Source organism: Stenella coeruleoalba (genome assembly GCF_951394435.1).
Source record: "Stenella coeruleoalba genome assembly, chromosome: 6".
Lineage (NCBI taxonomy): Eukaryota > Metazoa > Chordata > Mammalia > Artiodactyla > Delphinidae > Stenella > Stenella coeruleoalba.
The window spans coordinates 65,498,923-65,518,857 of NC_137151.1; the positions used below are offsets into that span (position 1 = coordinate 65,498,923).

General features: G+C 39.2%; 1 protein-coding gene across 2 annotated transcripts in view; it reads right to left on the reverse strand.

Annotated features, from left to right (window-relative positions):
- The window catches only part of LRP2 (LDL receptor related protein 2), a 198,449-nt gene that overhangs the window by 56,296 nt on the left and 122,218 nt on the right, over nt 1–19,935 (reverse strand). For both annotated transcript variants that reach the window (XM_079924860.1, XM_079924859.1), the window contains 12 exons: nt 18,551–18,764; nt 17,167–17,403; nt 15,027–15,215; nt 12,488–13,408; nt 12,190–12,355; nt 11,675–11,833; nt 10,123–10,409; nt 9,207–9,410; nt 8,392–8,634; nt 5,236–5,361; nt 3,974–4,093; nt 1,251–1,382 (listed from right to left, as the gene is read on the reverse strand). In XM_079924860.1, coding sequence (XP_079780986.1) covers nt 1,251–1,382; nt 3,974–4,093; nt 5,236–5,361; nt 8,392–8,634; nt 9,207–9,410; nt 10,123–10,409; nt 11,675–11,833; nt 12,190–12,355; nt 12,488–13,408; nt 15,027–15,215; nt 17,167–17,403; nt 18,551–18,764 — 2,998 coding nt within the window. The remainder of the gene's footprint in view (nt 1–1,250; nt 1,383–3,973; nt 4,094–5,235; nt 5,362–8,391; nt 8,635–9,206; nt 9,411–10,122; nt 10,410–11,674; nt 11,834–12,189; nt 12,356–12,487; nt 13,409–15,026; nt 15,216–17,166; nt 17,404–18,550; nt 18,765–19,935) is intronic.

Sequence of the window (19,935 nt, forward strand, 5' to 3'; positions counted from 1 at the left end):
GGTTCATGCCCCGGTCCGGGAAGATCCCACATGCCGCGGAGCGGCTGGGCCCGTGAGCCATGGCCGCTGAGCCTGCGCGTCCGGAGCCTGTGCTCCGCAACGGGAGAGGCCACAACAGTGAGAGGCCCACGTACCGCAAAAAAAAAAAAAAAAAAAAAAAAAAAAAAAAAACACACACACACACAAAACAAACAAACAAACAAACAAAAAAACTACTCACATTTTATTAATTGGATACCAAAAATCCCTTACATTTGGTAACATTTTTTAGTTTACAAAGTATAATCACTCAAACACAATGTGAGATAGGCATTTTTATGCCAGTTCTACAGATGAGAAAACTGAAGCTCGCAATGGTTGACTAGATAGCTCAAAGTCATAAAATTTTCCAAAAAGCTAGGGCTTCTTTCCTAGGTGTATAGGAGCTGTGTATGTCAATAAGAGTTGTCAGAAAAAAAAAAAAAAAAAGAGTTGTCAGAAACCAAGACACTGTTAGGAAAGAGCTAAGATGCTAACATGTAATCATGAAAGCCTGCAGAATAAAATACAGGTATTTTATCCAATCTCACTGAGGGTAAAGAGGAGACAAGAGGAAGGGAGTCTTGGTGAGGAGATATGGGAGAAAAGTATATCTACAGTCCATGTTTGTGCAGCTGCCAACCACCCATTTCATAGAATATATGTAGAACCATGGACCACCACCAAAGTCATGGACATATGAGGTAACAATCAAATGCAGACATCATGGAGTCATTGTTTTTATTATTCTACCATGGAAAGACACTCTTCCAAGACACCTTAGCTAAGAGTTCTATGCTCTGTTGGTAATGGGAGATGGTGTTCCATAGTTTGTTCCATAATTCACTTAAAAGGAATGACCCCCCCACCCCCTAACAGCTCTAGGGTAATGGATAAAACTGGAGGCACAGTTAATTGCAACACTATTAAAACTGCTATTAAGAGTGGCCAACTGAGTTCTCTTTATATGCTCTAGAAATGTAGGACATTATTTCCATTACCTAAATGCAACAGAAAAAAAGTAAACATTAAAATCATTTTTCATCATTTTAAAGCATTTAAGTGAATGATATCAAACATTCTTGGGCCTAAAAATAAAGGTAACATTCTATCTGTGTGCATTCAACAAAGAGGAACCTCTCTGACAACCACATATTCCAAAGACAGAAAAATAAATCTACTGAGTTTCCCTAGAATGTGACAATGCAGAGGAATTGATTGTTTGCACTTACCACAGTGGTGTCTTTCATCCTCATCACTCATGTCCCCACAGTCATTATCACCATCACAGACCCACTCTACTTGGATGCACCTGTTATTGTCACACCTGAATTCATCACTGAAGCATGTTGGCTCAGAAAACTCTGAAAAAATATAAAAAGCAGTCTTGGTGAGAAGAGTGGTTTGCAGTTCAGGAATCTTGAGAGAAGCCTACTACAGCATGGGCTTTCTAGAACACCAATTAGAGTTCTTTAATCATATCCCACATGTCAACGAATCAAGTTGTCATATGCCAATAAACCCAGAGACCCCTCAAAATTAGCCTAGGGCTAAAGAAAATTTAATTTTAACCACTAAAAATACAGCACAATAATAACAGTAAGGAGAAACATGACCTTTCATAAGCTGGTAAGAAAAGAGTACATATCAATACAGTCTTTGAAAGAAACATATCCCCTTTGACACAGGAATGCTAGTCCTAGAGATCTAGCCTATAAGAATCTTCCCACATTTGCAGGATGTTCATGCTAGCATTATGTCTTATAGTGAAAAAATGGAAACAACCTAAATATCCATCAGCTGGGAAAGGGATAAAAACACATGGAACACCCATACTTTACAGCAATATTCAGCAGTGCAAAGGAATCAGATAGAGCTGCACTTTCTAAGTGACAAGCTACTGTTAGGCTAAAAAAAAAAGTGGGAGGGGGAAATTGCAGAAAAAATATAGGTAGTAAGATCCTATTTGTGTTTTAAAAACTACATGTCAGGATATATAGATAAAGATAAGAAGAATTCACACTTAATAGTGATTATGTCTAGGGAGGGAGGGGACCATAGGAGGGTGAAGGAATGGGGATTTTACTCTTTTATATACATCTTATTATCTCTTTAAAATAATATCTGTGTATTGGATGTGCACCAAACTCATTGTGGTAATCATTTCATGATGTGTGTAAATCATGCTCTATACCTTAAACTTACACAGTGCTGTATGTCAATTATATCTCAATAAAACTAGAAAAAAATATCTCTGCATATTATGAGAATGCATTCATATTAGATTGTGTGTTTACTTCTATTTAAATATGTCAGACAGTTGGTACTAATTACTATGACTTTGGTTCCCATGGAAAGGTCTGGAAACTATATTTATTCTTCATATATTTGAACCAATAGTTCATATATTTAAACCAATCTCTAAGACTATTCTACCCACCTAACAGTTACTAATTATTTCCTTTACAGATCCTCAAAACTCTATGTGCCCTTTGTTTTCTCAAAACTCTTAGTGTTGGGGAAAAAGAAATTGGCAAAGAGCTTCTAATACCATTTTCTATTAGCCACAGAATTTGAACCTGAGGGAAGATAGGAATAGAAAATAGTCTGAATTCAGCTGCAAAACTAGGCTAATGGTCTTAAGAAAATACCCCTCCAGGGACTTCCCTGGTGTCGCAGTCGTTGGGAATCTGCCTGCCAATGCAGGGGACACAGGTTCGAGCCCTGGTCCGGGAAGATCCCACATTGCCATGGAGCAACTAAGCCCGTGCGCCACAACTACTGAGCCTGTGTGCCACAACTACTGAAGCCCGCGCGCCCTAGAGCCCGTGCTCTGCAACAAGAGAAGCCACCACTGTGAGAAGCCCGTGCACCGCAACTAGAGAAAGCCTGCGCGCAGCAACGAAGACCCAATGCAGCCAAAATAAATAGATAAATTTATAAAAAGAAAAAAGAAAATACCACTCCAAAAAAAAGCTTTATATGTGATGGTACTTACTGCAGTGATATTTATAATACAGGAAAAAAATAAAGCAATCTAAATGCTTAAAATAGAGGCAGTTAATTCAATGATCATATAACCACTCAATGGAATATCACACAGCCATTAAACAGGAGTATGAAGACTTTGTAACAGGGGTCAGCAAACTCTCTCTTAACCAGACAGTATATATTTTAGGCTCACAGGCCATATGTTCTCTGTCGCGCCTACTTGACACTGCCATTGTAGCAAAAAGGCAGCCATAGCCAGGATGTGGCTGCATTCTAATGAAACTTTATTTATAAAGACAAGCAGCTGGCCCATGGCCATAGTTTGCTGACCCCTATACAGCAATATTGACAGACAAAAAAGCAATGTATTCGATTTTACCTTTATATTTTTTTAATTATGTAAAAAAAAATTGTGCGTGGATATAGATTAGGACTTGCAAAGGTAAATAGCAGCCTTCAAACACAAGCAACACACAACTGCCTCTAAGAATATGACTAGAAGGTCCTTGGAACATCTCAGGAAGCTCAGATGGCCATGGACCCTACCTCCTCAGCTGGCACACAGAACAGAAAGAAATATGTGCCCCTCATATGCCCCCTCCACCTATATATGATGATTTCAATCACTCTTGGATCCTCCCACAGTCTTATGGGTCAGAACTCAGCCAAGTTCAGAAATTCCAACTCAGAGTCAATTACAATTAATTGAGTTCTACAAGCCAGGCAGGTACCAGGTGCATCACCAACATAATCTCTTTTCATCTGCATCGATCAGCAGCCTCCATATCCTGATCAGCAACCCACCCAGTGCCCTGCATGAATAGGTTTTTAATGAATGTCTGCTGAGTGGTTTCAGTAAGGAGTGCAAACATCCCGCAGCCAGAATCGTAGTCTATATTTGAAGTAGTCGGAAGAGGGTCTCCAGCCGCATTACAATGCTTTTCATGCTTGTTTACTCTCTTACCACAAGTGTCAGGTTCATCAGAGCCGTCAGAACAATCTCTTTCGTGATCACAAAACCAAAAGCTAGGAATACAGGATCCAGATGTGCAGTGGAACTCATCGCTCTTACACGACTTAGAGACTGCAGGAGGCAAAGAAGATAAAACCCATGAGCAACACACAAGCTTGTTCCTAATAACCTGCCTGTATCTCTGATCTGGATACGAGTTGCCAAGAAAGGAAGGCTGAGGCCTGGGAAATGAGTTTTTGTGTAAGTTTTCCATTGGGAGGGAAGAGTATGGGAGAGCAATACCACTCCAGTTTCCCAGAATTTTTTTCCAAATTCCAGAAGTTCAAAAATGGATTGCATTTGCTAGAAATACCAAAAGACTATTTTTTTGACACATGAAATCACAAATTATAGATAAAAGAAAACTTGGTTCTACGTTTTCTGCCATAACATAAAATAAAATAAATGCTACTGAAAAGCAAAAACAACAATATAACCAAATCTGAGTTCACCCTACACACAATCTTTTAGCCATCTTAGACCATGATTCTAGAGAGTTATCAAAGTTCTGCTCTTAATCATCCTTATAATTCATTTGAGTAAATGACTCTGCCTACACGTGAACATTGATTCTTTTCTCACATAACCTGAGGTAGTTCTGGTCTAATGTGTTTTCTAGATTTTCTGCTACCTCTTGCTGCTGTTTTTACAACTGACTCCTGCTCTTGGACTGTAACCTGGCCTGGTGACAATCACTAAGTTCTTAAAGGATGCATCTATTTACACCAATAGTCTCAAAATCATCGTGCTTAAGAAAGGCCTTTTAGTTTAATAGATACAGGAAATTATTTGATTAAACCAAATGGCTAAATATGAAATTAAGGTTTCTGAAAGTCAAACATATGAAAAAGAGAGAAAAATCCTTTCAGTTACTAATGGCTACTACAAATGTATTGAGAGCAAATACAAGGGCTCAATGTACAAATTCTGCCTGGAGTTCCTGAAGACAAAAGGTCTTTAATTGTAGAAAGATAGGCATTAGAGCTGGTCTCTGGAAGAAATTTTTGGAGTCAGGCATCCAGCCAGGGAACAGAGAGAAGGGGCTTCTTATGCCCCTACAATTACATCCTAAAGTAACTGCCTACTGAATCTACTTACAAGGTCAATTTGAGATGACAAATTGAAATTAGCCCAAACACCCAGGCGATGTATCTTTGCATTAGCTCAAGACATGCATCCCTGGAACCACAGAAGGAAACGCAGTTTTATCTTACCACAGAAAATGGGGTTTTCATCACTCATATCTCCACAGTCGTTGTCTCCATCACACAAGAAAAGATGAGGAATACAAACAGTTGAATTCATACATTTTACGTATCCAGGCTGGCACGTGCGATCAGCTTGAAAAAGACAACCAGATAAACATTTGGAACTTACCCACCACATACACATCATACACGTCCACGCTAACAGATCTATTGCAGAATCAAACCACCAGAAGGGAAGGATGTTCAAAGCTATCACAGAGGCATGATCCATGACACTTATGGGATGCCATACATTCTACAGTAAAAAGAGATATTTCCAGCTGATACCGGAGGCCATGGAGGTGAGGGGAGGCTGCTTTATAGTTTTAATTGTCTGTTTTCATTATTTAATAGCATCAGCATGAATCCCCACTCTTGGTTAAATAAATGATGGCATATCCACACAATGGAGTAATATGTAGCTGTAAAAAGGAATGAAGATCTCTGTATATTGATAAGGAATGATGGTATGATCTCCAGGATATATCAACAGTAAGAAAGCAGAGGGCTTCCCTGGTGGCGCAGTGATTGAGAGTCCGCCTGCCAATGCAGGGGACACGGGTTCATGCCCCGGTCCGGGAAGATCCCACATGCCGTGGAGCGGCTGGGCCCGTGAGCCATGGCCGCTGAGCCTGCACGTCCGGAGCCTGTGCTCCACAGCGGGAGAGGCCATAACAGTGAGAGGCCCGCGTACCGGAAAAAAAAAAAAAAAAAAAAAGCAGAACACTAGGCTATCTTTTGTGTAAGAAAAATGATGGCAGTGTGTATGTCTAGCAAGAAAGAAATGCTTACACTAAAAACAACAACGATGAAAAGATAAAACTAATGAAAATTGTAACCCCTATGAACAGATTGAGAATAGTATGGAGGGAGCAGGGTGGAGAGGACAAGGAAGAAGGACTTCTGTGAATGCACCTTGTCATATAATTTTGACTATGAAACCATGCACATTATTTTGTATAAATAAACATAATGAAATAAAAATAGATAAAGAAAAGCAATTCCTAAAATTTGGAAACAGTAACAAATGACTGCATATTCCTAGTGGGAAATAATCTAAGAACAAGAAGGACCTAAAATCTTTAATTATATTTGTGTGGTTACGTTGAAATTCTTATAGGCATGTTGAAATTATTATAGAATAAAGCAAATAAGTGACTATGTTAATGTCACTTATTACAAACCAAGATTTTTAAGTAAAACAGACATGATTATAAAATCCAAAAGGTAAAAAACCTGTTATCCCAAATTAAAATGGAAAATACCAATATCATTTTTTTTCCCCTTAAGAATTGTATTTCCTAGCTCTGTCCAATAAAAAGGCCTAGAAGCAATAAAAGCCAAATAGGAATGGGTAATGCAACACTGTGGTAATTTTTAAATACCACAAAAGGAATGAGGCCAATTCCAGGTCTGAGACAGGAAATGTACAAGTCTGAGCTATGGAAGACTGAATGGGGTCAAGTCAAAATAACAGAGAACCCAACTTTACCAGGGTTCCTGCTGGCCGAAGATAGAACAATTAAGCACCGAAACCAGTAACTTACTTCACTGCATTTAAACTCAAAAACGTAAAAATCCATGAGTTTAACACAATAGTAAAAACAAAACAAAGCAAAAACTTAGTGCTCATTGGTCACCAACTCATTACTCTCAAAAATGACAAAGGAAAGGAATCAGACATTTACCCTGCAGAATTTTATTTCAGGATAACAAAATAGTTAATAAGGGAAATTTCTTCTTTATGGAACGTCAGCTAATAAATGTGCAAGGAACGACAAAATTTTAAAATGCCTATTTTGTAACCCTTAAAGTAATAATGAATTTATGGAACAACCATCCATGGATGCTAAAACCCCTGGGTGAAAGGTTGATGGGAACTTCCTAAGGGAAGATTCAGGCTGACTTCTAAATTCACTAATTAATTTCATCCTCACTTAAAGCGGAACAATCAAGCATTATGTGCTTCATTATGTGATACGACAAGAAATAACTCCACCTATGAAGTGTTCTTGCCCAAAGAATTGAGTCTAATGTAATCAAATCACTAGGCCTCAATTCCAGCCTAAATCAATGTGTAGACCTTGCCTGAATCATAATTTGAACAGAGCAACTGTTGACATTTGGGGACAAGTGATAAAATTTGAATATGGACTGAGTACTAGAGGATATTAAATAAGTATTGTTGATTTTGTTGGGCATAATACTGGCATAGTAGTTGTTTTTCAGAAGGTCTTTATCAGTGATATGTATGTCTGGGAGTTGCATTAAAATACTCAAAATAAAGTTTGGGGGCTTCCCTGGTGGCGCAGTGGTTGAGAGTCCGCCTGCCGATGCAGGGGACACGGGTTCGTGCCCCCGGTCCAGGAGGATCCCACATGCCGCGGAGCGGCTGGGCCCGTGAGCCATGGCTGCTGAGCCTGCGCGTCCAGAGCCTGTGCTCCACAACGGGAGAGGCCACGGCAGTGAGAGGCCCAAGTACCGCCAAAAAAAAAAAAAAAAAAAGTTTGGGGAGATAGATGAAACAGATTGGCCACTTGTTGATTAAAAAAAAAAAAAAAGGCACACCTGAATAAATATTGTGTTTAAGTGCCTACAAAAGCAATGGAACATGTAGATATACCCAAACTAAAAATACATTTGTGCTCACGCTCCGCCCTTTTGTTTTCTCAAGATTCTAAAGTGCAAATCCCAGAAATTTTGGAAAACCAATTCACTAAAAAGCAATTTATCAGAAAAACTAAAGAGACAAATCATTTCAGTCAACACTGTACTACATACCTTTTTGCACAACAAACATTAAACACAACACATTAATCAATCGTTTTTGTCAGTAACCACTGGTAGAGCTTTCAAACCGTCAGATGTATAAACCAAGGAGAAAATACTGAACGTTAAATAGTGAATGGTTGTACAGATCCATAAATTTAGGTGAATAATTCAAATACTAGGTAGAATAGTTTTAAAAAATCGCTTAGTAGACTGTATTAAAATGAAATGTATGTTTTAGATGAATACGATGGGGTTTTTTCTCAGAAAATGCATTGTCTTTATATAAAAATTTCATCTCCCAAGCTCTAAGACTTCAAGACTCCAAAGCACAAGTACTGAAGATGAACTTACAGCAATTTTTCTCATCTGAAGCATTGTGATCATGGCAGTGGTCCATTCCATCACAGACTAGGTGAAGCGGGATGCACTTTCCATTACTGCAAGTAAATTCCGTGGTTTCGTTACAAGCCCTGAACAGGCACCCTGCCTCATCACTGTTGTCACCACAGTCATTGTAGTGATCACAACGATAACGATACTGGACACATCGCCCGTTGGCACAGGTGAAGCTCGTCAAAGGGCAGGTGTGATAGGCTAAGAGGAGGGGAAAAAAAACATTGAAGAAGCTTCTGGATTAAAGCATCATCCCATTTTCTAAAAAAGATACAAGCAAATAAAATAAGACACTTTGGGTTTACCTTCCAAGGCAAAACGCACTGCATGCAAAGTGAGATGACACTTTAAATTAGTTAGATTAAGCAAATATTTTGTATGCTTCTTTTAGCAAATGAAGTATTTTAAGCAAATGGCAAAGTCACTCCATTTCTCTGCCATCTCACTGTATAAGTTTATCTCAATCACATTAAACTTAATCACGTTAAGTTTTCAGACACAATGCTTTAATGTGATCGAGGCTCAGAGAGGTTAAGTAACTTTCCCAGGGCTCTACAGACTGTAAATGGCATCCAGCACCTTTGCTCTTAACCACTATAGAGGTGCTTCCTAATAAAGCATCATACACTACTTCACAGCACATATATCAGCTTATGTGCGATTTAAGCAAAGTGCAAGTCTAGATTCTCAGAGTAAATGTTTTTCACTTCTAAAAGGACCAAACACTTGGCACATTGTGAGTTCTTAACAAAAGTTCCAAGAGTCCAACTCACCACAGAGAGTTTCCAGCTCGTCACTGCTGTCACCACAGTCATCGATGTCGTTACATTTCCACTGCTCTGGGATGCAGTTCCCATTGAGGCAGGTGAACTTGGAACTATGGCACCTTGTACCATTATCCCGGATGCAGTACTTATTGTTGTTGGCCAGGTACCAGTGGCCCTCGTGTGGACACTGGCACTCAGGGCCATTTGGACCTGAAGAAAGGTAGGCCCAGGAAAAGCTAAAGATTTGTGTAGCAAACATTCATATTTTCTCCTCCAGAAGAGCATTGGCCACAGCTTCTATATTAAACACGCTATAAGACAAGCCATGGAAACTCTACTCTGAGTCATTTTTCCATCAATAAGAACCACCACCAATTTCTAATAAATGTGGCTACTTCACCTTAATCTTTAAACCACTATCTCTTGTCTTCACTGAAACGTTAGCAATGATTCTACCTTCTCAGCAAAATCTGCAAAGCAACAGTCTCAAAAGGCACGTCTTCCTATGAATTTGTTGTTCTCTATAAAACACACTTCTGAAGCACACACCACACTCTAAAATATCCACTATAAACTGTACCTCCTAAGTGAAAGAATTAAATCCTTTTATAAGGAACGTTAGCTCATTGATGAAATTTCTATTCAAGACATGAGATGCAGCAGCCTAACCTGCACGTTTCTTTTTACCTCCATCAAGCTTGAATTAAAAACGTCTTTGTAAGAAGGCTCCATATGGAATACAAAAGAAACCTTTCAAAGTCTTCTTCTCAACATACAAACCCTGAAATCTATTTTAAAAGTTACTCTGAAAACAAAGAGAATTTTTTCTCCTATTAGAGCTGAATATTCCCTCAGCCTTCCTTACTAGTGGTCATCATTATTATTACTCTCCATGAGTCTATCTTCATGGCCAGTGCCTTACCTGGTGCACAAATATGGCTGCAGCCCCCATTAAACTGATCGCAAGGATTGTGACACTGCTGTTGGTCCTTCACGACAGCACGAATACCCTTAGGCAGGAAGGGAAGAGTCGTGGTCATTGCAGTCTGACTTGACCCATCATATTTGTTTGCTCGGTAAATTTTTTTATTGAACCAGTCAGTCCAGTAAACATACTGGCCATAGACAGCCAAACCAAAAGGATTATTGGCTCTGCTGACAATGACCTCCCGCTCCAGGCCCTGTAGAGTGATGCGCTCAATCTTCTGCCTAAAACGAAGATGGGGGAAAAAAAAAAAAAGCTGGAATCCAGAAAGAATAAGTTTCTCAACTGGTACCCAATGCCTGAGCCCAACCATGGCTTTACACAAGCCCCCAACTTTCAAGTGCAGCATATGGCAGCAAGAAATGTTTCTTCTGGTAACGGGAGAACTTCATCTGCTTATCAAACAATGGCCTATATAAATCATTGATTTCCACATATTAATATAACCCACAAGTAATCCTACAAAGGGAACCAGACTAACATTTGAAAACGGGAGAGCATTATGAAATAATACATGTAATTGCATGGTACTTGGTGTTTAGTACAAAGTAGTCACTCAATAAAATGTGAATTACATGGCACTTCCCTGGTGGTCCAGTGGCTAAGGCTCCGCACTCCTAATGCGGGGGACCCGGGTTCAATCCCTGGTCAGAGAACTAGATCCCACATGCTGCAACTAAAGATTCCCGCATGCTGCAACTAAGACCCGATGCAGCCAAATAAATAAATATTTTTTTTAAAAATGTGAATTACTTTTCCCTTCCCACTCCCTTAATGATTTTTTCCATTTGTCATTTACTTTGAGATATTTACCTAGAATGATCCAAATTTAGACACAAAACATCACTGCTTTGTTTTCAAGCGAGAAAATAAAGATGAAGTTGTTAGGTGCTCAGTGGCACAAGACCAAAATCATAAGAAAATAAGCAAGAAAAGTTAAGATTCCCACCATGTAGACACCAGTCATAATAAACAAAATCATCTCATCTCTTCAATCATTCGGATGATTGGAATGTGAGTAATTTCAGGAGTACTTGGAGAGTTACATATAAAATTAGAGCTGACAGAAGTTTATAAGCAAAACACTATGAAATTGAGAAGAAGCTGGCACAGAAGAAAGAACTTTTTTGAGAAGACAACGAAAAGACAAAGACTGAAGGAAAATGTTTTTACAAGATACTGAATGCTAAAGCCCAGAGAAAACTTACTATCAGTGTGCATTGAAAAGCCATTCATATTTTATGGTACTTACATGGGGCCCGTAAATTATAAATTGAATGACTACATTTGTAATTATAGTTGAAATTAACTTGTCTAGTAATGCATCTTTAGATGCCTTCAGTTCACAATTATTCAATCTCATGATATACATCAATTTTCACAGGTGTATTCACCAATATTTCATCACATTATGCATATCCCTCTTTTTCTGAAGAGGAAGGAAGAAATCTTCTCATCAACACCCACAGGAATAACCAAAGACACATACAGATTAGCATCTGCCCAGTAGAGAAAGCCTTCTTCATAGTCCAGAGTGAGCCCGTTGGGCCAGACCAGGTCACTGTTCACGATGGATTCCCGGAAGTTTCCTCCCAGTGTGGCTCTCTCAATTTGGGCATTAGTACTCCAGTCGGTCCAATACATGTACCTAGTGATCCAAAAGGAGTCATAATTCATCACGAAGAACCTCACTCTTTTTACTTAAGACAGATGGCAGCATTCTTTAACTGTAAATTGACACCAATATGGCAAAATGAAACCCTACTCCATTCCCATCCGTACAACTTGCCCAATGTGGATTTACTGAGTCAGAGCATTAATTTGCTAGTATGCTGCCAATTTTCCTAGCATCAACGGGAGTTCCTTCCCAGGTAGAGTCACTCATGCTCTTTCACCCTTGAATCTGTAGCTACAGTGCTACAAGCCCACAAAACACTGACTCTCTATGAGCATAAAATAATTTCAGACCCCACTCCCTCCAGAAATAAGTAGACCATGGCATACCCTTGGCAAGGATCTAACACAATTGCTCTTGGCTTTGTAACTCGGGCTATCACAGTGTGCTTAGACCCATCCGTGGCAATGGACTTAATTGTCTGGTTGGTGTAGTCACTGTAATAAATTCTTCTATTGATCCAGTCAAAGGCAATGCCCTCAGGATTCCCTATGCCTGGACATACACCAACAAAAACACAAAAAGAAGTTAGAGTCTCAATATGCATTTTAGAACCCCTGGGTTATCCATGTGTGTTGACCCCATTGTGTCTCCGTCCAAGATAAGCTACACTTAGTGTGCACTTACCCGAAACAACAACGGTGGGAGAACTGCTCCTTGAATTCAGGTTGACATAGGAAATCTGGCCTTTTCCAGATTGTAAAATTTGTGTGAAGTAGATTCTGTTATCTATGCTGTCATAGTCTAGGGCCACGGCAATTCTTTCCACACTTATTGCTGTGAAAGGTTGACTATAGTCCTCAGGGTCAAAGTGTAAGCTCCTCAAGGAATCATCCAAGGCAAAGATGAGGAAATTTTCTGATGAAATGGCACAGCTCTTGCCATCACCTTGCAGGGTCCCAAAGGCACAGCCACATTTTGGGGTGTGCAATTTAGGCAGAGCAAAGCAGAAATGGGTGCATCCTCCATTATCCTCCAAGCAAGGGTTGTTGTCGACCTCTGCTGGTGACCGGGGCTGAGCATTCTGGTCAAAGATGGTCACATCTCTTAGCCAGTCGATATTGTCCCTTATAACTGTTGGTGGATCTGTTTTATATGGCTCCTTGCTAGCTTGGAAGATTTTTTTTAAATTCCTGTCTACCCATATGATGGAATTTCCTAATATAGTGATGGCATATGGAGCAGGGTAACGACTGCCAAAACGAATTACTTCAGATTCCCCTCCGTCAATGCTGACCCTTGCAATTAAATCTAAAGCATCATCAACCCAATAAACGTAGCCATTGCTAAGGTCCAATGCCAAGCCCCGTGGCGTGGCAACGATGTTTGATACAAGCACAGTTCGATTGGTACAGTCAAGAAAAGAACGTTCAATCTTTGGGTTTTGTCCATAGTCAGACCAGAAGAGGTATCTGTTCTTGGGGTCTACAACAATATCCCTGGGCATATCCACTGTGGTTTTAAGGAGAACACGGCGATGAGTGGTATTGATCCTTAGAACTTCTATCAGTGTTTCAGACCTAAAAGCATTGGTGAAATAAAGATTTCCTGCAGAAAAATGGAAGAGCATGCTGATGAATGGAAAAACAAGAAGGAAGAAGAAGATACCGTTTGTAAGATTGAGGTTTGGGTCAGTATATGTTGTCTTTTCCAGGATGATAGATTAATATCTCAGTTTAGACTTAGAAAAATAAATATTTACTCTTAGGAACTAAATAGATTGTTTCTTCACATTTAAAGAGAATGTAACTCTCTTCAGCTTCTAAAGCAGATCCGAATTCATAGCAAACATCATAACCCACTTTCTACTGAAAGGTGTATTTTCCAGAATGTCCTTCCTCTTCTACCTGAATCTTCAAAGACTCATTATCATGACATACCTTCTACTCCAACATGATGAAAGGAGCAAAGAGTGAGAGCCAGCAATATCTCAGGTTGTTACCTATGTCATCAAAAGCTCTTTCTGTTTGGCATTAACGCGAGATCTTTTCTTGCCTTTCTAAGTAGTGTAGAGGTTTTCATCCCAAGGACCTTCTAAAGTCACCAAAACAAAAGGCCATTTGCCTTTGGGCATTAAAGAACAATGTAAATGCTAGAATAAAAAGCATGGCAGGAAGATAGTTTAAGGAATAGAGAGGGAGCCCGCATTGATTCCATGTAGTCAGAAGTCTGTTGTACTGCTACTAAGGGTTGGCAAGCTTTTTCTGTAAGGGGCCAAACAGTAAATATTTTAGGCTTTGCAGAGTATACAGTACACTCTACTCTGCCACAGTAACATGAAAGCAATCATAGACAATACATAAATGAATGGGCATAGCTGTGTTTTATCTATATCCTCAGAAATAATGTAGTAAATTTGTAATCAAGAATGGAATTTAAGAACCAAATTAAAGCTTTACCTAACCATATTACCATGTTTACTACTGGCAATTAATTATTATAGTATCTAGATTTTCATAATATATTTTAATATTTCTAAGTAATATCTATTTGCCAAGCTTGATAACACACAGTGATACCTATTTTGATATAACGGGATTATATTCTAGAAGTACAATACATTTGTTTGTCAGTGTATCATTAAAATTCAGTGATAATCCAAAATTAAGTACATGAATCAGTATAGCTAAGTTAATGTAATATTGGGTCAGGCATTTCAATTTAACTACAATAAAGTACCTAATAATCAAAACGGTTTTCATACATTAACATGAGGAAGCAATTAAGAATTCGGCAAGTAAAATTGCTAACCTTTAAAGTAAATGTCATATTTCATGGTTTACATTATATTTTGATATCCCCTTCTCTATGAAAATTTAGACATTTCTAATTTAGAAATTAGACGCTCATTTAAGTGTGAAATAAACCTACATAATTAAATATTTCTATCCATTTTGCCTACAGTTTGATCCTGTTAATAATAGAAGCAAATGAGATAATCTCTAATGAATCTGTCAACTGAAACACCTTATCATTAACAGACACAAGTCTGTGACGTTTATTCTAAAAACACAATTCAATCTATTTTAAGTAATCTCAATAAACATTCAGAAAAACAGATCTGTCGCACTTATGTTAAACTTTATAGCATAAATAAGATGATAAATAAATAAGAAATGCAAACATGAAAAGCCTTTTCAATAAAATCACTATATAGCTTACCCACCTGCTACCCAATCCACTGCAATACCCCGGACTCCATTTTCTCCTATCCCATCTGTAATGATGTTTGTAAAGCTAGACCCATCTGGTCTGATTCTACGGATTGCATTATTAGATGGCACAGAGTTGCTAAAATCACACCAATAAATAAAGCCAGAAGATACGTCCACATCCACGTGCAGTGCATTTCGCCCTAGAATATTTAAGAAAAGATCATTAAACAATACTCTAGCTTGAACTAGAAGTTTTAAAAATGTCTGCCCTTCCTCTCAAACTCTCATTCCCAACCCCCTCTGCTCCAACCATGCCCCCATTATGAAATAAAACTATTTATTTCCCAGTTGCAATGAGCATATTTACCCCCAGATCTTAGTTTCTAAAAACCACTTCCCACAGTAAAGAGCACTGGCTCCTGGGAGAAATGGCTAATTATAGGTTTGGGAAGGGAAGGTACAAGGTGAGCCTGGAACATATTTATTAGACCAAGAAACAAGGAAGCACTCAAACACTAATGGGATCATGTCGAAAAAATACAGGCAGTCACTTTGAGAGGCTCTCTCCTGCCAAAATGGATTGCCTGGAGCATCAAAAGAATAATTATGCTAAATGATTCTACACTGAATTAAAAAAATAAAAACTTGAGTGCATGTGACAGTAAAAAGGAGAGCTCTCCTTTATAGAAGAATGAACGTAGGGACTTCCCTGGTGGTGCAGTGGCTAAGAATCCGCCTGCCAATGCTGGAGACACGGGTTCGATCCCTGGTCCGGGAGGATCCCACAAGCCACAGAACAACTAAGCCTGTGCGCCACGACTACTGAGCCCGCATGCCACGACTACTGAGCCCGCATGCCACAATTACTGAAGCCTGAGCGCCTAGAGCCCGTGCTCCGGAACAAGAGAAGCCACCGCGATGAGAAGCCCACACACCACAACAAAGAGTAGCCCCTGCTCGCCGCAACTAGAGAAAGCCCGCGCACAGCAGCAGAGACCCAACGCAGACAAAAATTAATTATTTTTTTAAAAGAATGAATGTAGAAGGAATGATAGAACAAGAAAAATCACCATTTTGCAATGCCCAATTAAATAATCATTTCAGACAAGGATCATCAATGGCTCAAACCAATGAATAAAAGGTGCTTAGGGAAAAACATATTCATGGGTACCAAAGTGTGACCCCAAAGATTTCATACAAATTACAAAGGGGGAAAATAAGCAGAGACTTCACGGTGACCACCTTAACCAAGTGATCAAGCTTAAGCATTACTAAGAGGGGCACAAGCTGACATTATGTCCTTTTTAATGAGGTTCTGTATCAGGGACACAGCTTCATCTGTGAAGGATTCTTCTCAAGTGTGTTCAACCCCAATCTAATCAAGCAATTAGACCTAACTTTCATTTCATGGGAAATCAGGGTATAAATTGAATGACAAGTTAAACGACACTATGAGGAAGTAATCAGACATCCTCAATGTGAGATGCTAAAAAGACAATAGGTTTGTCTCTTCAAAAAAATCACTGTCATAACAAAATACTGGGGTAACTACTACAGATCAAAAGACACAAAACAGACATTCCAAATACGATGCATGAATCTTGATTAGATCTTGGCTGGAACAAATCCACAGTTATAAAAATATTATGAGGCCAACAGGAAAAAATACGAATTAGATGATAATGCCCTTCAAGCTGCATGCTAAGTAGACAGGGGTGAAGTGTCATGATATCTGCAATATATCTTCGAAAGGTTCATTCAAAATATATGTATATGTATGTATACACACATAAACACACAGAGAGATTGAAGGCTCAAATGTGGTGAAATGTTAAGAATGGTTGAATCTAGCGGGTATGAGGATGTTCTCTATACCTTTTTTTCAACTTTTCTGCATTTGATATTTTTCAAAATGAAAAATTGGTTGAAAAACTTAGTGACTTTATTTACAAGATGGTAACTTAGATCCATGACTTTTTAGAGATAAGAAAAGAGAGATGAGTCATGAGGACATGTGAATATGGTTATCAAGCAGGAGAAACAAGCTTCCTTATGTACCAAATCCAGACGTGGAGAAATGCTTTATGGTACCAAGGACTTCAACATGGCACCAGATGGAGTCAGATGTGACTTATACTGGAGTTGGCATACCTTGGCCTGCCACTGGCACCATGGCTTCTGAATGATCTGACAATTCCAAGCTAAAGCCCCTGATTGCCCACAGCGTGGAAACAACAATGAAAGAGTGATATGGGGAGCAGGTCCGGTTATCAGGACTGAGTTTAAATCCGGTGGCACAGGCACACGAGAACAGTCTTCCTGGTACAGGCAGGCAAATTTGCTGACAGGCATTCACGTTGTTGCTACAGCCATTTGAGGATTCGGAGCCTAAATGAAATCAAAATTAGTCTGTAACTTTTCACCCCACCTACTTGCCACTCCATGTCAAATTTTTCAACTGAGTCACCAAATAAGTCATTATAAAATTAAGTAACAAAATATGGAATCTGAGTTAACCTAAAAACAATATTGGAGAGCCTACTGCTTATAGAACTAACATGTACAGAGGTTTAAAACAGGACCACAACTATATAATGGTTATATAGCTTATATATTATATAATAATAGAGAATGGAGCACCAATTGTTTTTCTTCCACAAATCATTCAAGAATTAGAGGAATTAGGGAGGTCAGTCAACAAATTCTAATTTTTTTTTTTTTGCCCTCTTGACCTATGTACTGGCATTTTAAATTATATCCGTTTTAATTACATGATCAACACTGTGATGAGCATTTGATTTAAAGTATATTAAATAAGAATATTTGAGGGTTTTTTGAACATGCAATCAAATAATACCAAGTAACAAACCTAGGTTATAGGACAGCAAACAAATCTTTGGCTAGCTATAAAATATTTCAAAATTATAAAAAAATAATCTCCAGAACATAATGTTAATATAAAGGGGCAAGTCAGAAGTTAGATTATCTCTGGGAAAAAAATCTATTGAAAAAGGCAACATCTAAGAGTATTCCTTTTAAGATTAAAAAAATTCTATCGTGTTAATCACTTTCCCAGCAGATATCCAACAAATACTTACTGAGCACCTCCAATGCTCCAGCAACTATTCTAGTTACTGGGGAGAGAGTAAGAAACAAGACAGACAAAATACCTGTCCTTATGGAGGTTACCTTCCAATGAAGAACCCAGATGATAAACACATACGTAATATGTCAGGGAGTATGATAAAATAAAAGCAAAGTAAGGAGTTTAAAGTGCCGTGGAAAGAATGGGAGTAAGTTTACTCTGCAGTCAATCTGGCCTTTCAGATGCCAGCTTAGTCTTCGACACTTAGCCATGCTTAAGACATGGTTATAATTTTTTAAATATCTTGGGGTAATTTCAGTTTGCATGCATGTGTATGCACACTGTTTTGTGCGTATGTGGGTCTGTTGTGTGGGCATGTCAGTGTGCAGACACCCATGAATAAATATATATACACCCATGAATATGTATGTTTCAGTGACAAATACTCACCATGTCTTTGATAAATTTGAAGGCCCCTGAGATTTGGGACATTATCTCTCAAGACTATTTTGTTGGCCCCAGTAGCCTTGTCAACCCTTTCAATGACCTCATATTCTTCATCGGTATAATAAAGGAAGGGGCCGTAGACAGCAAGTCCCCAGGGGTAGGAAAGATGGTTTACCAGGATCATTCGATTTGTACCATCCACGTTTCCTCTTTCAATCTGAAAGATCAAAATTTTCATTATTGACTGTTTCATGGTGCAATGAGGAAAATGTTTGAAACCAATATTCTCTTAATAATGTTTCACATGTATATAGCACTCTCTCCTTTCCAGGGATTTCTGACTGTATTTCTGACTATATTTGATAGTCACATCTACGTAGGTGAGACAAACGTCATTGTGCCCATTTCACTGACGATGAAGCTGAAATCCAAATAAGCCAATCAACTTTCTCAGATGGCATGGTGACGAATAGGGGACTAATGCCTGCATGTGATCTTCTGGTCAAGGATAATACACATTTAATGTCTAACTGGCCCTGCGTTTAACATCTTCACCAACTATTTCTGCAACGGAGATAGGAAACGTGCTCGACACACTCACAGCAAGACAGCAAGATAGCGCTGTTATATCAGCACAGTAACGAGCCTGAGTCAAAATGACTCTGATGAACTAGGAAAGAACTCAAGAATGAAGTTCCTAACGGGAAGTGACAAGCATTCTGCTCTGGAAGAAAAACAAAATGTAGACATAGCTGGTTTGATTTCATTCCAGAAACTTGTCTCAAGTGCCTCCTCTGCGCCAGGATCTGAGCTGAGTGCTGGTAACAGAGAAACGGGGTGTGGCTCCTGCCTTCCTGGACAAGGGAACCCAGCAGTTATGAGAGCAGGTTATGCCCTAGAAACAGACAGAGGTTCTGGAAGGGTAGAGAACAGGGGAGATAAGCTCTGAGGGGAGCTGCTGAGGGAGTGACCAGGACCAGATGAGCTGACCACGCTTGGCTGAAGTATCTGGAGCTACTTATCTGGGCCAGGGTTCCAGGGTTCCTTGTGGTTTTATGAAGACCACATGCCTCCATCACTAACACAGGTTCATTAGTGAGGGTCGTGCTCTCGTCAAGGCTAGAGAGAAGTGGCCCAGAATGGTGGAAGTGGCAGAAAAAGGCTGGACCTGAGAGAAGAGGCATGGGGACAAGCTGCCAGGATTTTGTGATGATTAAATAAGGATGTGGTTATTAGACTGAAGGAGGAACATGTGGGTTCTAGCCTAGGAGAAAGGATGCAGAGTCATACCGCCAACCAGCTCACAGATTCCAGAGAGCGGAGCAGATGTGGAAACAGGAAGGGGAGGGGCCTGGGGAGTCTGGTCTGGGACACACTAATTTGTAAGC